Raw genomic sequence first — 13147 nt, forward strand, 5'->3', positions numbered from 1 at the left:
TACATTTGACTTGAATGACCTCAATGTGATTTTTGAAAGTTAAATTCTTATCTAGCATGAGCCCTAGATACTTAACTTCATCTGACCAATTTATTGGAACCCCTCTCATCGTGACAACATGTCTACTTGAAGGTTTCAAATAAAGAGCTTTTGGTTTATGTGGGAATATTATTAGTTGAGTTTTGGAAGCATTAGGAGAAATCTTCCATTTTTGCAAGTATGAAGAAAAAATATCCAAACTTTTTTGCAATCGACTGATGACATGCAGGCTTCGTCTTTTGGCGGAGAGGCCTGTGTCATCCGCAAACAAAGATTTTTGACATCCCTGAGTTAACTCAGGTAAGTCAGATGTGAAAATATTGTATAATATTGGTCCCAAAATGCTGCCCTGGGGACACCAGCTCTTACAGGAAGTCTTTCAGACCTGGAGTTCTGATAATTAAGCATAAGTGTACGGTTTGACAGATAACTTTGAATTATTCTAACAATGTATGTTGGAAAATTAAAGTTTTTTTAGCAAGACCAGTAGAATAGCCTTCAGATTTGTTGGGACGAATCAAATTTGTTACACGTAAAAGTTGATGAGTGGTCGAATGTCCATGGCGGAATCCAAACTGTTCATTGACAAAAAATGAATTTTCGTTGATGTGCCATCATTCTGTTCAAAATGACTTTTTCAAAATGTTTACTGATGAAGGAAAGCAAACTGATTGGACGATAGCTGGAAGCTTCTGCAGGATTTGTGTCTTGTTTTTAAATTGGTACAACCCTAGCATTTTTTCATTTGTCAGGAAAATATGCTAATTGAAAACATTTGTTGAAAATATCAACTAAGAATGATAAGCTACTTTCGGGAATTTTCTTGATGATGATGTAAAAAATTCCATCATCGCCAGGAGCTTTCATATTTTTGAATTTTTAAATAATAGTACTCATTTCTTCCAAATCAGTATCCCAGGAATTTTCGAAAACGTTCTCTTGATTGAGAATATTTTCGAAGTCTATTTTGAAGAACTTGATTTTCTATTGGACTAGTAAGTCCTTAATTAAAATTGTGCGCGCTTTCAAACTGCATAGCAAGTTTTTGAGTTTTTTCGCAATTAGTTAGTAGTAATTTGTTTTCTTCTTCCAATGCCGGTATTGGCTTCTGAGGTTTTTTTTTCAAAATTTTAGATAATTTCCAAAAGAGCCAAGGTACAATTGAGAAATTTTATTTTCAAAAGTTTTTGTTTCTTAATTGAGAAAAACGTTTCTTGATTTCTTCCTGCAAATCCGGCCATATAATTTTCATAGCAGTATCGTGAGTGCGGTGAAATTGCCTTCTCCTCACGTTTTTTTAAGACGGTTTATCATCATAGTCTATAATCACGTATTCAAATTTTACTTCACATTTCGGAACTGCAATGCTCCTGGCTTCAACAATGGAATTCGTTAAAGTTTCAAGAGCATTGTTTATATCAAGTTTTGTTCGAAAGAAATGTAAACAGATTAGAGTCAATTTATGTTCCATATATATACCAGTCGGCTTGATAGCTAACATCATTATACACAACCATTATAATATATGTTTTGATTTATTTTTGCTCTCTTGAATTAATTAATTTAACTTTTTAGTAGTTGTTTTGATAATATGTGATAGTGATTCATATTTAAAAACTATGTCACGAAAATCTATTCATTGGTTATTTAATTAATGTAGTCAATCGTGTATTCAATCAGATTAACAACAATTTATTTATTCTGTTATATTTTTTTCCAATTTTTATGTTGTACCATGCCCACACAGTTACGGATCACCCACAGTGACGGATCACTTTGGCGTTCAACATCGAATAACTTGCCTAAAACATAAACGTTGACGTAAAACATATTTTTCCCATGTTATACTATTTGTCTTCTACCATTTTTAATGTCAAGCACAACATTCAACCGCTAAATAACGGTGTATTTGACAAATGTTTAGTTGGTACCACACAGCTATCATTGTATGGTCGTTTTCTGTAAGAAGTGCCGTCAGCATTCATAAGCTCCCACAGGTGGTAAAATTCAAATGTTATAGCATAAAGCATGCTTGTTCGCTTCGATTCAGTATGAATTCATCATTGGAAAACATTTTTCTTGATTGTTGATTCTAAATACCAAATATTAGCACTTCTAACTAGTGATCCATAATATGGACCAGGAAATGATTGTTTACCATGGTTATGGATCACATCCAAAGAGTATAGATTTCTGCCATTTTAAGCATTGGATTCGACATTTTTAGACAAAAGCCAAGGGTGGAGGGCGGCTGTCAAATGGGAGTAAAATTGAAAAGCCGCCATCCTAAGTCCAGAACCAGTTTTAAGGCTTAACGCGGAAAAGTAAAAAATATTATTCGCAAAATTATAGGTAATCAATGTGCTTGAAAGATATTGTTTGCAAGCAGTTATTTGCTACGTGCCACTACAGTGCGCTGTTGGCAATTTAATCAGCAAATTCGACTCAATTCCCAAAATGGATGTTTTCTAGAAAATTGATTACGCCTTCACCATTGTTTGGTCGGAATTTTGTATGGTTGTTTACTTTTTAGAACCAGCGACACGTTGGGGTAGCAGTAAAGAGCCGCCAGTTCCACCCTTGACAAAAGCACTAAGGATAAAACTAATAAAACATCGAGGTTTGTCAATTTCGTTTTTTAGCAGACAAAAATGGGTAGAAAACTTGGTATGGAGCGAAAACAGTTCATGCAGTATCACAAAAAAGGGCATTTTACCGTTGTTTCCAGCACTAATACTGCTATTTTTTGCAGTAATATGTGACACATTGTTAACTTTCGTCAAATCAAGCAAAACAGATGCATTGAGTTGAAAATCTCTTGATTTTGCGCACTGATCCGTAATGTGTCACAATTTGATCCATAATATGAAAATTGATCCATAATATGGTTTTCAGAAACCGATACAATTTTTAATTTTTATGCAATCCTATGTAAATATTACATTCAAAACAGTTTACTATATGAAGATCCAATTTGAAACGATTCAATTCGTGCTTTAAATTACGTTTACTATGTAGTTTTATTGAATTTTATAGGTTGGACTCCACACTATTTGATCCATAACTGTGGGGTCATGGTATATACTCTGAATGATAGCCTATGATTGCTATTTCTGCTTATTTCATCCAAGTTGTATCGGCCCTTTATTGTAATTTCTAGCGGACTTGAGTGCGGATGATGACGAAAAATAAACATGCTTAGTGATTTAAATGGTTTTCTTCGCACGCCATCGAGAAGCAGTCTTCCTGCTTGATGAGAAATGATTTTAACAAACTTGCTTCATTCTACAGAGTCGCCTTTACAGGCCTCTGTTGATGCGAATGGGACATGGGAAAGGAGAAGAAACCGAATAAAGCAGCCGTGCGCACTCTCTCTCTCTGGTCGCAGGCAGCATGCTGTTGCCGAAGCACAAAATCAATGAAAACACGGAGCGCATTGAAACTCTTTCGAAACCTCTCCCAGTATGCCATACCATTTTTACCTCTTCTCTTCTCTTTTCGCCAACACTTCACTTCACTTCTCTTCTCTTTCGGTATGCCATCGGCCTATGGCATACTGGGAGAGGTTTCGAAAGAGTTTCAATGCGCTCCTTGTTTTCATTGATTCTGTGCTTCAGCAACAGCATGCTGCCTGCAACCAGAGAGAGAGCGCATGGCTGCTCTATTCGGTTTCTTCTCCTTTCCCATGTCCCATTTCCCATTCGCATCAACAGAGGCCTGTAAAGCAGTGTTGGGAAACTCGTGCTCACGAGTAAAAAAATACTCACTCTCGTACTCGTTTGCGAGTAATACTCACGCTGTGAGTCACTCATTCCTTACTCTAACTCACGCGAGAGTATGACGTCATAACTCACTGCGAGTATTACTCACGTAAAGAGTAATACTCGCAGTGAGTATGACGTCATTACTCTCGGTGAGTGAGCAAGTTACTCTTTGTGAGTATGGTGAGTAACCAATTTCCATAGCAAAATAAGATTGTACATAAGTATGTTCTATACTAGGTGGAAGACTGTAAATGTAAATAATTTAATGTGTTTACAGCTGTTGTCGACTTCAGTGTGTATTGTGATATGCAGTTTTATAGTATGGTTGTTTAAACTATACCGAATTCAGACCCAGTTTTTCAAAATGGATAAACAAGTTATAATGGCCAAAAGTCCGGTTGTGTTCAAATACTTTCCAGGCCAATTTATTTCGTTTAGTGGCATAAAATAAATACTGTAACTTTTTCTGAACGCGTTTATGCTATTGATATTCAAAGTTGAATTGAAATATTAGTAAAAATGGAATAAGGTACCGTGGGGCAAGTGGGTAATGGAAATCGTATAGTTGAGATTCTTCAAATTCTAAAGACTTTAAATTGAAATAAATGAGGTCGTCTTTATTTTTTAACTTAACTCCCACCAAATATAAACAGTATGCTAAAATTGATTTTTATGTAAAAATGAAAAAAATACAGAAAAAGCTCATGCAAAATGTTACTTTTCACTTGCTTCACAAGTTTTTGAACAATAAATTGAAATTTAGTTATATTCACGATTTCTATTAACTTCAACATTAGTTAGGGCGTCTTGTTCCTTAGGTAAGAAACATGTAAACAAAGAAAATTTTATTCTTGTCAATTCAATTTTCTCCTGTTCAGTTTCGGCTCTGTAGAATTTTCACCGGTCGTTATTTGTTTCAAAGAAAGTCGGATATGACATAAGATAACTCTTCAAGAGAAATTATTTTTTGGAACGGAATCCTTCAATAGTGTTCGGATTATTTTTTGTGTGGATAGACCCATACCCCATTTTTATGTTTTGGACTAGCTTTACATTTACATTCCATGAGATTCCCGTGCGTTCTCTTATCTTGCATCTTTTATCGTTTTGAGTATTGTGTTTCTTGAATTTAAAGCACGTTCCGATTTTCTATGATAATTGCGAACCTTGTTTACTAATAGCTACCTAAAAAGAAAACACAAAATCAATCTCTAATGAGAAACTTTTTACTTGCCCCACGTGATTAGAAAGTAGATGGTGTTTTAATTTAGTTATTTTTATGTCTAGGTCGAATTAATCCCAAAACTTTTATTTTCAGTTTAAAACTGTCAGAGAGTACAACTTAGATGTGGTACAGAGAATTATCTTCTGCAACTTTTTTCTACTGAAGATATCAATACAAGATTGCACGCCACCAACTTGTAACGGAGTAATAGTTGACAGGTAGACAATCTTTCACTCTATTATGCAATAATGGTTGAAAAATCGCAGGAATCTCTTATCTATCGTAATGCTATGTGTTGTCAGAAAACCGAAAAAAAGTGAAAATTGAAAAGCTGGTGCTGAAGTTGTCGCACAAAATATTGCTGGCAACGCTGTTTGGCATACCAATCAGAGGCTTATTAGTTTTGGCACAAAACTCAGATACGTTTTGTCGAGTCTCTGTCTCAGGTTTTTATTATTGCAGTAGTGCTGCATATCGTAAAGTAGAGAATAAAAAAAATAGTCAATTAACAAATAAATCAAGCTCATAGTTGATAAATGTGGAAATGCTCATATCATAAGTACACAAAGCTAAAAGCAGAATCTTTCCCAGTAGAGGTGTAACGTTTGAAGAAAAGAGCATTTACGATGCAACGTGCGCAGCGAAACACCAAACATAAATTACAGCTTGTGTTAAGAATTCATATTATAATAACGTTTTGCGTGCAACAAATAGTTTTCAGAATAAAATTTTCATGTTATCATTTGAATAAGGACACCCCAAGAATAGCCTTACTTATTACTTATTATTTATTTGAGCCATTCGCAAGCTTTTAGAATATTTACAATATTTCAAGTGAGTAAAATTACTCACGAGTGAGTAAATGTTAGTCGAAAACTCACTCACGAGTATGAGCTGTACAACTGAAACTCACGACTGAGTATACTCACGCGAGAGTTCAAGCTGTACAACTCATACTCGCGAGTGAGTTTGCAGTTTTCAGTGAGTACTCACGAGTTTCCCAACACTGGCTTCAGTATGCCAGGTAAGCGCGATTTTCATACAACATGCATGGAGAGACCTTCAACGCGTACGCTCCTCTTTCACATCCTCGCTTTCTGTCTGTACTAAGTAATATAGTTTGAGATTTTATCAAACATGCCTTGTCGATTTTTTATATACCGCATTGACAAGTGATCCACAAGGAGCAAGTTTGTTTTACGTAAGCCATAGTGTTGCACAAAATATCTAGATATTTCACAAAATTTTATTGAACTGGTGCTTGATATTGGATCGTAATCAAGAACTCTACGAAGATTTCCTGTTTTTTGAGGCGTTTTACAAACAGTTACTTATCCGATCGAATTGCCTGGAACCCACGATGGCGTTGTTTTGTTTCACATTGGGCTGGATAGATTATTTGGGAGGTGAGGTTGGGACGGAGAATATTGCTTTTACCTTGAATTTCAATTTTCGATGGAAAGTCCATCTGAATATTTTTTTTTTCAAATTTAGATGTCAGTATTATCATTCTGTATTTCTGTTGATTTGCTGTCAAATCATCTAACAGCGAACAATCTGCTCTTCAAATCAGCAAAATGGAGTCACATAAAGCCAAGAGTACTCTGAAAATTACACAAGAGTGAATGTTCAAACTGATGAAATTTTAAATCAAAGCCTGAGCTTACATGATCAACTGATCATATTCTTCGACATCTTTTTATCTCGATTTATGAGGAAAATGTATACAGGAAACAAGACAAATAGAAATAAGGAATAGATGATTGACGAATTATAATTATTCATGATTGTAATAAAATTGTTGAAAAATCTAGATATTTAAAAGAGAGATTAGTGCTGAACAAGCAAAATATTATTCACCCCTGTTCTTGTTTATATTCAAATGTCATTTCGATCAAAAACAGTTTTTCATTTTCGCCAACAATATCAAGTAGGGATTCTTCCACCACATTTAATGATAAAAGATGTTTCGAAGTAGTTATCAACTGGAGAAAGCAATAAAATAATATAGAAAACAAAAATACTGATTACTGTGATGCATCAAAACCCGGACACCTAAGATGATACACATATTCAAATGCTTGCATACGATTGGTTAATCGTTATTTTATTATGTGTTACTTTGAGATGAAAGCTTTTAGGTTAGAACTTGATAATTTTCACCAAATTTACAATGAATTTAATGAACATTGAGTTAATTCTGCATCATGTCGTGTCCATAAATCCGGACACATGAATCAAAATCCGGACATCGGTGCATCAAATTCCGGACATTCAAAAAATCGCAGTTGTTCTTTAAAAAAAAAAATAAAAAATAAAAAATAAAATATCACGCTAACAGTTTATCAATAAATCAGTTGTAATTATGATAAGTTACAAAAGTTAATTCATTTAATTATAAAATTCCCTATTTGTGGATTTAATTTACTAGCAAACGTTCTGATCCGTGCTCCATTTACGCCAAAAACGAGCGCAGTCATATCATATTTCTCTAGCGTTCACTAGCGTTCTTGCGCGTCGAAGCAGCAAATGATTTCCACAGATCTCTTTGAACCTCTTTGCTTCGCCTCCAGTATACCAGGTAAGCGCGTTTTCCATATAGTTTGCATTGAGAGAGCTTTGACTCTTTTCTCTTCTCTCCTTTTATCCCTTCTCTACTCCTGCAATATGTCATCGCCCATACCATTTTTACCTCTTCTCTTCTCTTTTCGCCAACACTTCACTTCACTTCTCTTCTCTTTCAATATGTCATCGCCCTTACTATGGCCGCACCGCAAGAGTAGACGAATGCCAACGTTCGAATCTATTCCGTTTTCTCTTTCGCACTCCTTCCAGTTCGTTTCTCTGTCATGTATCTGCCGGCAACCTCATCTCGTTCACGAGAATCGGTAGGTTGTGCAGAACAGACTCACACATACAACTATCGTCATTCATTATCATCATCATCATTGATTCCATTTTGGCGCTGTTTCAACAATCCTATGCGCAGCTCACAAGCACTCTCAATATGATTCAATCAAATATACAGCTCATTCACTACATCTCCAAGAGTAGACGAATGCCAACGTTCGAATCTATTCCGTTTTCTCTTTCGCACTCCTTCCAGTTCGTTTCTCTGTCATGTATCTGCCGGCAACCTCATCTCGTTCACGAGAATCGGTAGGTTGTGCAGAACAGACTCACACATACAACTATCGTCATTCATTATCATCATCATCATTGATTCCATTTTGGCGCTGTTTCAACAATCCTATGCGCAGCTCACAAGCACTCTCAATATGATTCAATCAAATATACAGCTCATTCACTACACACATCACACCCTAGCGGAACTGGTTCCGGAATACTCCGAAATATCGGCCAAATCTAAATGTTGGTCCTCTTGGTTCTCTTATAAATCTGAATGAAAAACCATGAAATTTGAACCGTCGTTATATAATCATACACATGTATATACTGCTGAATATGATATACGCCAGTTCCTTCTGAAACAGGTTCCAGGTTCCCTTGTGCCCTTGTTCCCAGAATGGCCATACTGACAAACATTTTCCAGGGTTCCATTCTAGAGTTTCATATCTTTCATATAAAGCTAAAAGAACGAAAATCGGTTCAAAAATGGATTTTTGAGAGCGTTTTAAAGCTTTGGGTCATTTTTGACCCTTAATGCATAATGTGTCACTTTTTTTTGTAGCGCCGCTCCTAGAGGTCGCTGAAAGCTTTTTTTAGCACGAAAATGTTCATTTTCAAAAGTTAGGAAAAGTCAGACAATTTCAGATTTAAATCTCTTTTCTCTACAAAGATACAGCTTATTTACCGTGCCGATTGGCCAAAAATGACCCCAATGCACAAGGAAGGTTACACACCTGTAAAGTGTATACGAATTCGATAGTCAATATAGAAACACAGAATCTGTGATAGAGAAACTTTACTGAAATGTTTGAAAATGTGTTGAAAATCAAAATATACATATTCTAGAACAAGTAACGGACTTCTGTGAAAAGAAATTCCATCTACGATAAACATTGAGAAGATCAAATTTAAAATTTAATTTTAGTCATCGAAGGGAGAGCACATAGTCTATGATACCATAAGAGCCGAAGACAGCAGCTGAAACAAAAAGAAGAAGAAAATAAATTTGAAAGCACCCACCTCACAGCAGATCTCTTCGTCAGCAAATCCATCAACTTCTTCCTCCTCCGGGCCATATCGTGATGCTTCCGGCAAAGTTCCTGGCGTTCCTCCTCCCGTCCCACCATCAACGCAATCTGATCGTTGAGCAACTCTCGCACAATCAGTTCCGCACTCCCACAAGCACTGGCAGTCAGGGGGATCCTCCGCTGCACATGTTCCCTCTGATCGTCCTCCGATTTTGGCGCCGTTTGATTGCCTCGAACCTGTTTGGCAAACCATCGGGACGCTTCGTTCGGTATCACAAAGTCCGGATCGCAATACCGCTTGTAACGATCCAAACAGAATGGAGCTTGAAAGATCTTTTTCCTGAGACATTTCTTTCGGGGTTCCCGAACTCGAAAAGGTTCAAGATACGGTGAACAATAATGACGAGAATCAGTGGGCCATCCAAGTGACTCGCAACTTCGTCTCGCTCGATTAGGTTTCTTCGGTGCACATGGCGGAAGGATGCCTTCTAGACCCCTCAACGTGGTCATCATATCCAAATGGCATATAGCGGACATTAGCAAGCGCTCATTGTTGGAGTACCCCTGTCGACGATTCTTAGAATAGTGAAGTTCCAGTAAGAACCAGAGGAATGATAGATCATTTCCGTGAGACATGATGAGTGCTTCCCGAAAGATCCTTGCCGGGCATAACGGATATACGCCCAAGCATCTGATAAGCCCTCGACAGCGCAGAACAGTATCCTCGTCGATATCGTCCCTTATGGCCTCCAGTAGTCGATTCAAGGCTTCAACTTGACTGTCCGAAAGTTCTTGAAACCAGAGTGGAATCGCTCGTTCGTCAAGGATTTTGTTCATTTTGCGCTCTTTTTAAGTAGATACATTACCGTTAATGAATAGAACTCAAATTGGTGCGAAAATTTCTTACCGTTTTCAGCCAACATCAACTGAAATCCCTCCATGTAGTTCTGGTATGCCTTGATGGCAGCCTTATACTTCGCGTCGAAAATCTCATCTTGAGAGGTTATTGAAGACCTATTTCTTGACTTTGGCACCTTCTGCGGAAAAGGACCCTTGTGGTAAATTATTATATGACTGTCGTCCGGAAACAGTAATTTACCGTCAAATTTACGCTTCTAACAGAATGTGCATCAACCGAAGACCTTCGTTTCTCCTGGTGAACGACCATTTTAAACACATAGAATTTGATGACCCGAGTTGTACAACTAATTTGAAAATTGTGCGAATCTATGTGTGTAGCCTACTGTGTGATTCCAAAAAACTACCCTATCTGTTTCAGAGCTCAGGGGTCAAGAACAAATTATGTGACGCACGCCCTAAACAATTTTCGAAGAAATCATTCATAAAACGTGCCGAAGGAGGTCGAAAAAATTGAAATTTAGCGTTACATAATGTGTGTACCATCCCAGAACAGATTGAGACCCTCTTCAACCTAAATTTTATGCTTCTAGGTACATACAAATATTTAAATTCTCCAATTTACAAGGGTTTTTCAGAGAAAATTTCTTCAAAAACCCCACCAGGAAATGTATTATATGTTCCTCTAGAGATTCTTCTAGAAATTTCTTCAATGACTCATTTTGGGGCTCCCCATAAATCGCTAAACTAAAAATATTTATAATTAAACTTTTAAAAACTGTTAGAAACTAATAAAGGTGTACCAACTTAATTGAATAACATCGAACAATTCGATTTTACTGATTGTAAAGTATTGAGTATAGGGAAATTAAAAGTATAAATTACATTTACTTTTGTTTTACAAACTAAAATCCTTTTACTCTTTTTATGCACATATTTGTATCATCTGTCTAGAATAATTGCTATGGTCAAATAATGAACGATAATATGCTTCCCGGTCGGTCCAGGATCTTTTCATGATAGAAATTTCCTTAATTTCCCTAGGCATAGAGTATCACTGTTGGCCATTCAATACGAATACGAAAATGGCAACTTTGACAAATAAATCTCTCAGTTAATAACTGTGGAAGTGCTCATTCAACACTTCGCTGATAAGCAAGCTTTGTTCCAGTGAGGATGTAACGCCAAGAAGAAGAAGAAGAAAATTCGATAACAACTTATCTTAACAATTGGCTTAAGCATGATAGGAGACCTTTCGAGTTTTTTTTTTCATGTCAGTTACATTTATCATGCGTGGCGCGAAAAATTCTCGCGCCGACGATCTTGAAATACGCTTGTTGATCGTCGCAGTTACTTCACATCGTTTTGGTGTCTTCTGCGCGACTATCAGGAATAATCGACACAAACGATTCAAAGTAGCTTCGACGATCTACAAGCATTTTAAGAAGTTTTGAAAGATTGCCGTTGCGATAAATCATCGCACAATGCACAGTATAACGGATCATCGAAAATGCTTTCAAAAACTAATCGGTCGTATAATCGTGTGGTTCACTTAAGGTGATCATAAAACGAAGCCAAACTTTGAATTTTCAAGTGTACAAGTCTGAAGAATCTGACAACCACTCGCGTTGAAAATCGATCGAATTGCTTTTCAACGCGAAGCGCTGTTTGGTTCTCAAGATTTTCGCTCTTGAAAATGCAAGGTTTGGTTTCGTCCTATAATCATCTTAAATCTTGATGCCATTATCAAGGATGACGCAGAGAGATAGAGAAAGACAGCTATTATTAAGAATGCTACAAATATCAGAAAGGACCTGGGATTGAACCCCCGACCTCCTACTTGGAAAGCTGAAGTAATAGCCATTAGACTACGTTTTGACTAAAAACAAACTGACGGCCAAATCAGTTTTTTATGGGGAATGTCGGTCCTCCAAGGAATTTCGGAATTTCTTCAAAACCAACGACAAATATAGACACAGATTCCAAAAATAGAAGAGGTTTTTGAAAACTGGTGAAATAAATGGAGCAAAAATATCGATGAACAATAAAAAAATATCATGTTCCAAAAGTTGTTTTTTGTGGCAAAAATATCATGCTGTCGGTAGAGGGATTAATCAATCTACATATTTATTGGGTGAAAATTAGAATGTAGTAAACTGCCCATATTCACATAACAGTCCCATGTTTATATGAAATCCCATACAACTTGGGCCTGTTATGCGAATATGGGCAGTAAACTGCAGTCTGCAGTAATTTTGGATTAACACTTATTTGTCTGGGATAAGATGAAATAAATGGTCAAAATGATGGCGCATCGAAGATGTGAGGAGTGAAACATTTTTTACGAGGCGAAAGGCTTCTATTTTGAATCTCTGGTTTCAGCCGGTAGGCATCTCGTAGTATAACGAATTCATGAACAAAGTCAAAGCAAACAAAGTCGTGATAGAATTCTTGTAGACTTTCATGTTTATCGTGACAAACTTATGATACAATTTTTATCGGCATTCCTGTTCATAAAGCAGATACTGGCCAAAATTCGTTGAAGCTAATTCAAATATCTTAGAGGTACAAAACGAATCATTTGAAACATTACTGAACTGTGAAATAATTCGAGAGAACATTCTCGGTACCAGTTAACATTATGACGGATTCTAAAAAAATCAAGGGATCTGAAGGAATTCCTGGCAAAATCCTAAATTAAAAAACAGGCCTCTCAGGATAAATTAGTATCAGGATTTGTTTAAAACTAAACCTTTTTTTCTGCATTCTGCAATTCTGGCTTACCTTAAAGATGAGTTATGTTGAGGTTCTTTAAGAAATTAGATTAATGATTCCTTCTTTAGCCGAAGATTACTGCAGAATGTTCACTAGCAGTTCATTCATCAGGTCTATCAGATATTGTTTTTGGTTTTCATTCAAATTTATTCGACTATCTGTCCAGAAATTCAATAATCTTTATGAAATTAAAAAAAAGTCTAAATATTTTTCAAAAATATTTCTCAAATAAAATTTAACATTTTCCGTTCGAATCATTCATGACAATTTGATTTCCAAATCACACTATATTTGTCCTTAAATTAGCCAAAATCTGTTCCTTGCTGTTT

At 36.3% G+C, this 13147-nt stretch overlaps 1 protein-coding gene across 1 annotated transcript in view; it reads right to left on the minus strand.

Moving 5' to 3' along the window:
- LOC110677839 overlaps window positions 1-10441 on the minus strand; it is a 52445-nt gene extending 42004 nt beyond the window's left edge. Inside the window, exons 1-3 of the mRNA XM_021849476.1 lie at window positions 10285-10441; window positions 10093-10222; window positions 9178-10030 (exon numbers count right to left, since the gene is read on the minus strand). Of these exons, the coding sequence (XP_021705168.1) occupies window positions 9178-10030; window positions 10093-10222; window positions 10285-10353 (1052 nt within the window). The 5' untranslated portion in view covers window positions 10354-10441. The remainder of the gene's footprint in view (window positions 1-9177; window positions 10031-10092; window positions 10223-10284) is intronic.
- Window positions 10442-13147: the final 2706 nt, after the last annotated feature.

The sequence above is a fragment of the Aedes aegypti genome, chromosome 3, assembly GCF_002204515.2.
Source record: "Aedes aegypti strain LVP_AGWG chromosome 3, AaegL5.0 Primary Assembly, whole genome shotgun sequence".
Taxonomy (NCBI): Eukaryota; Metazoa; Arthropoda; class Insecta; order Diptera; family Culicidae; genus Aedes; species Aedes aegypti.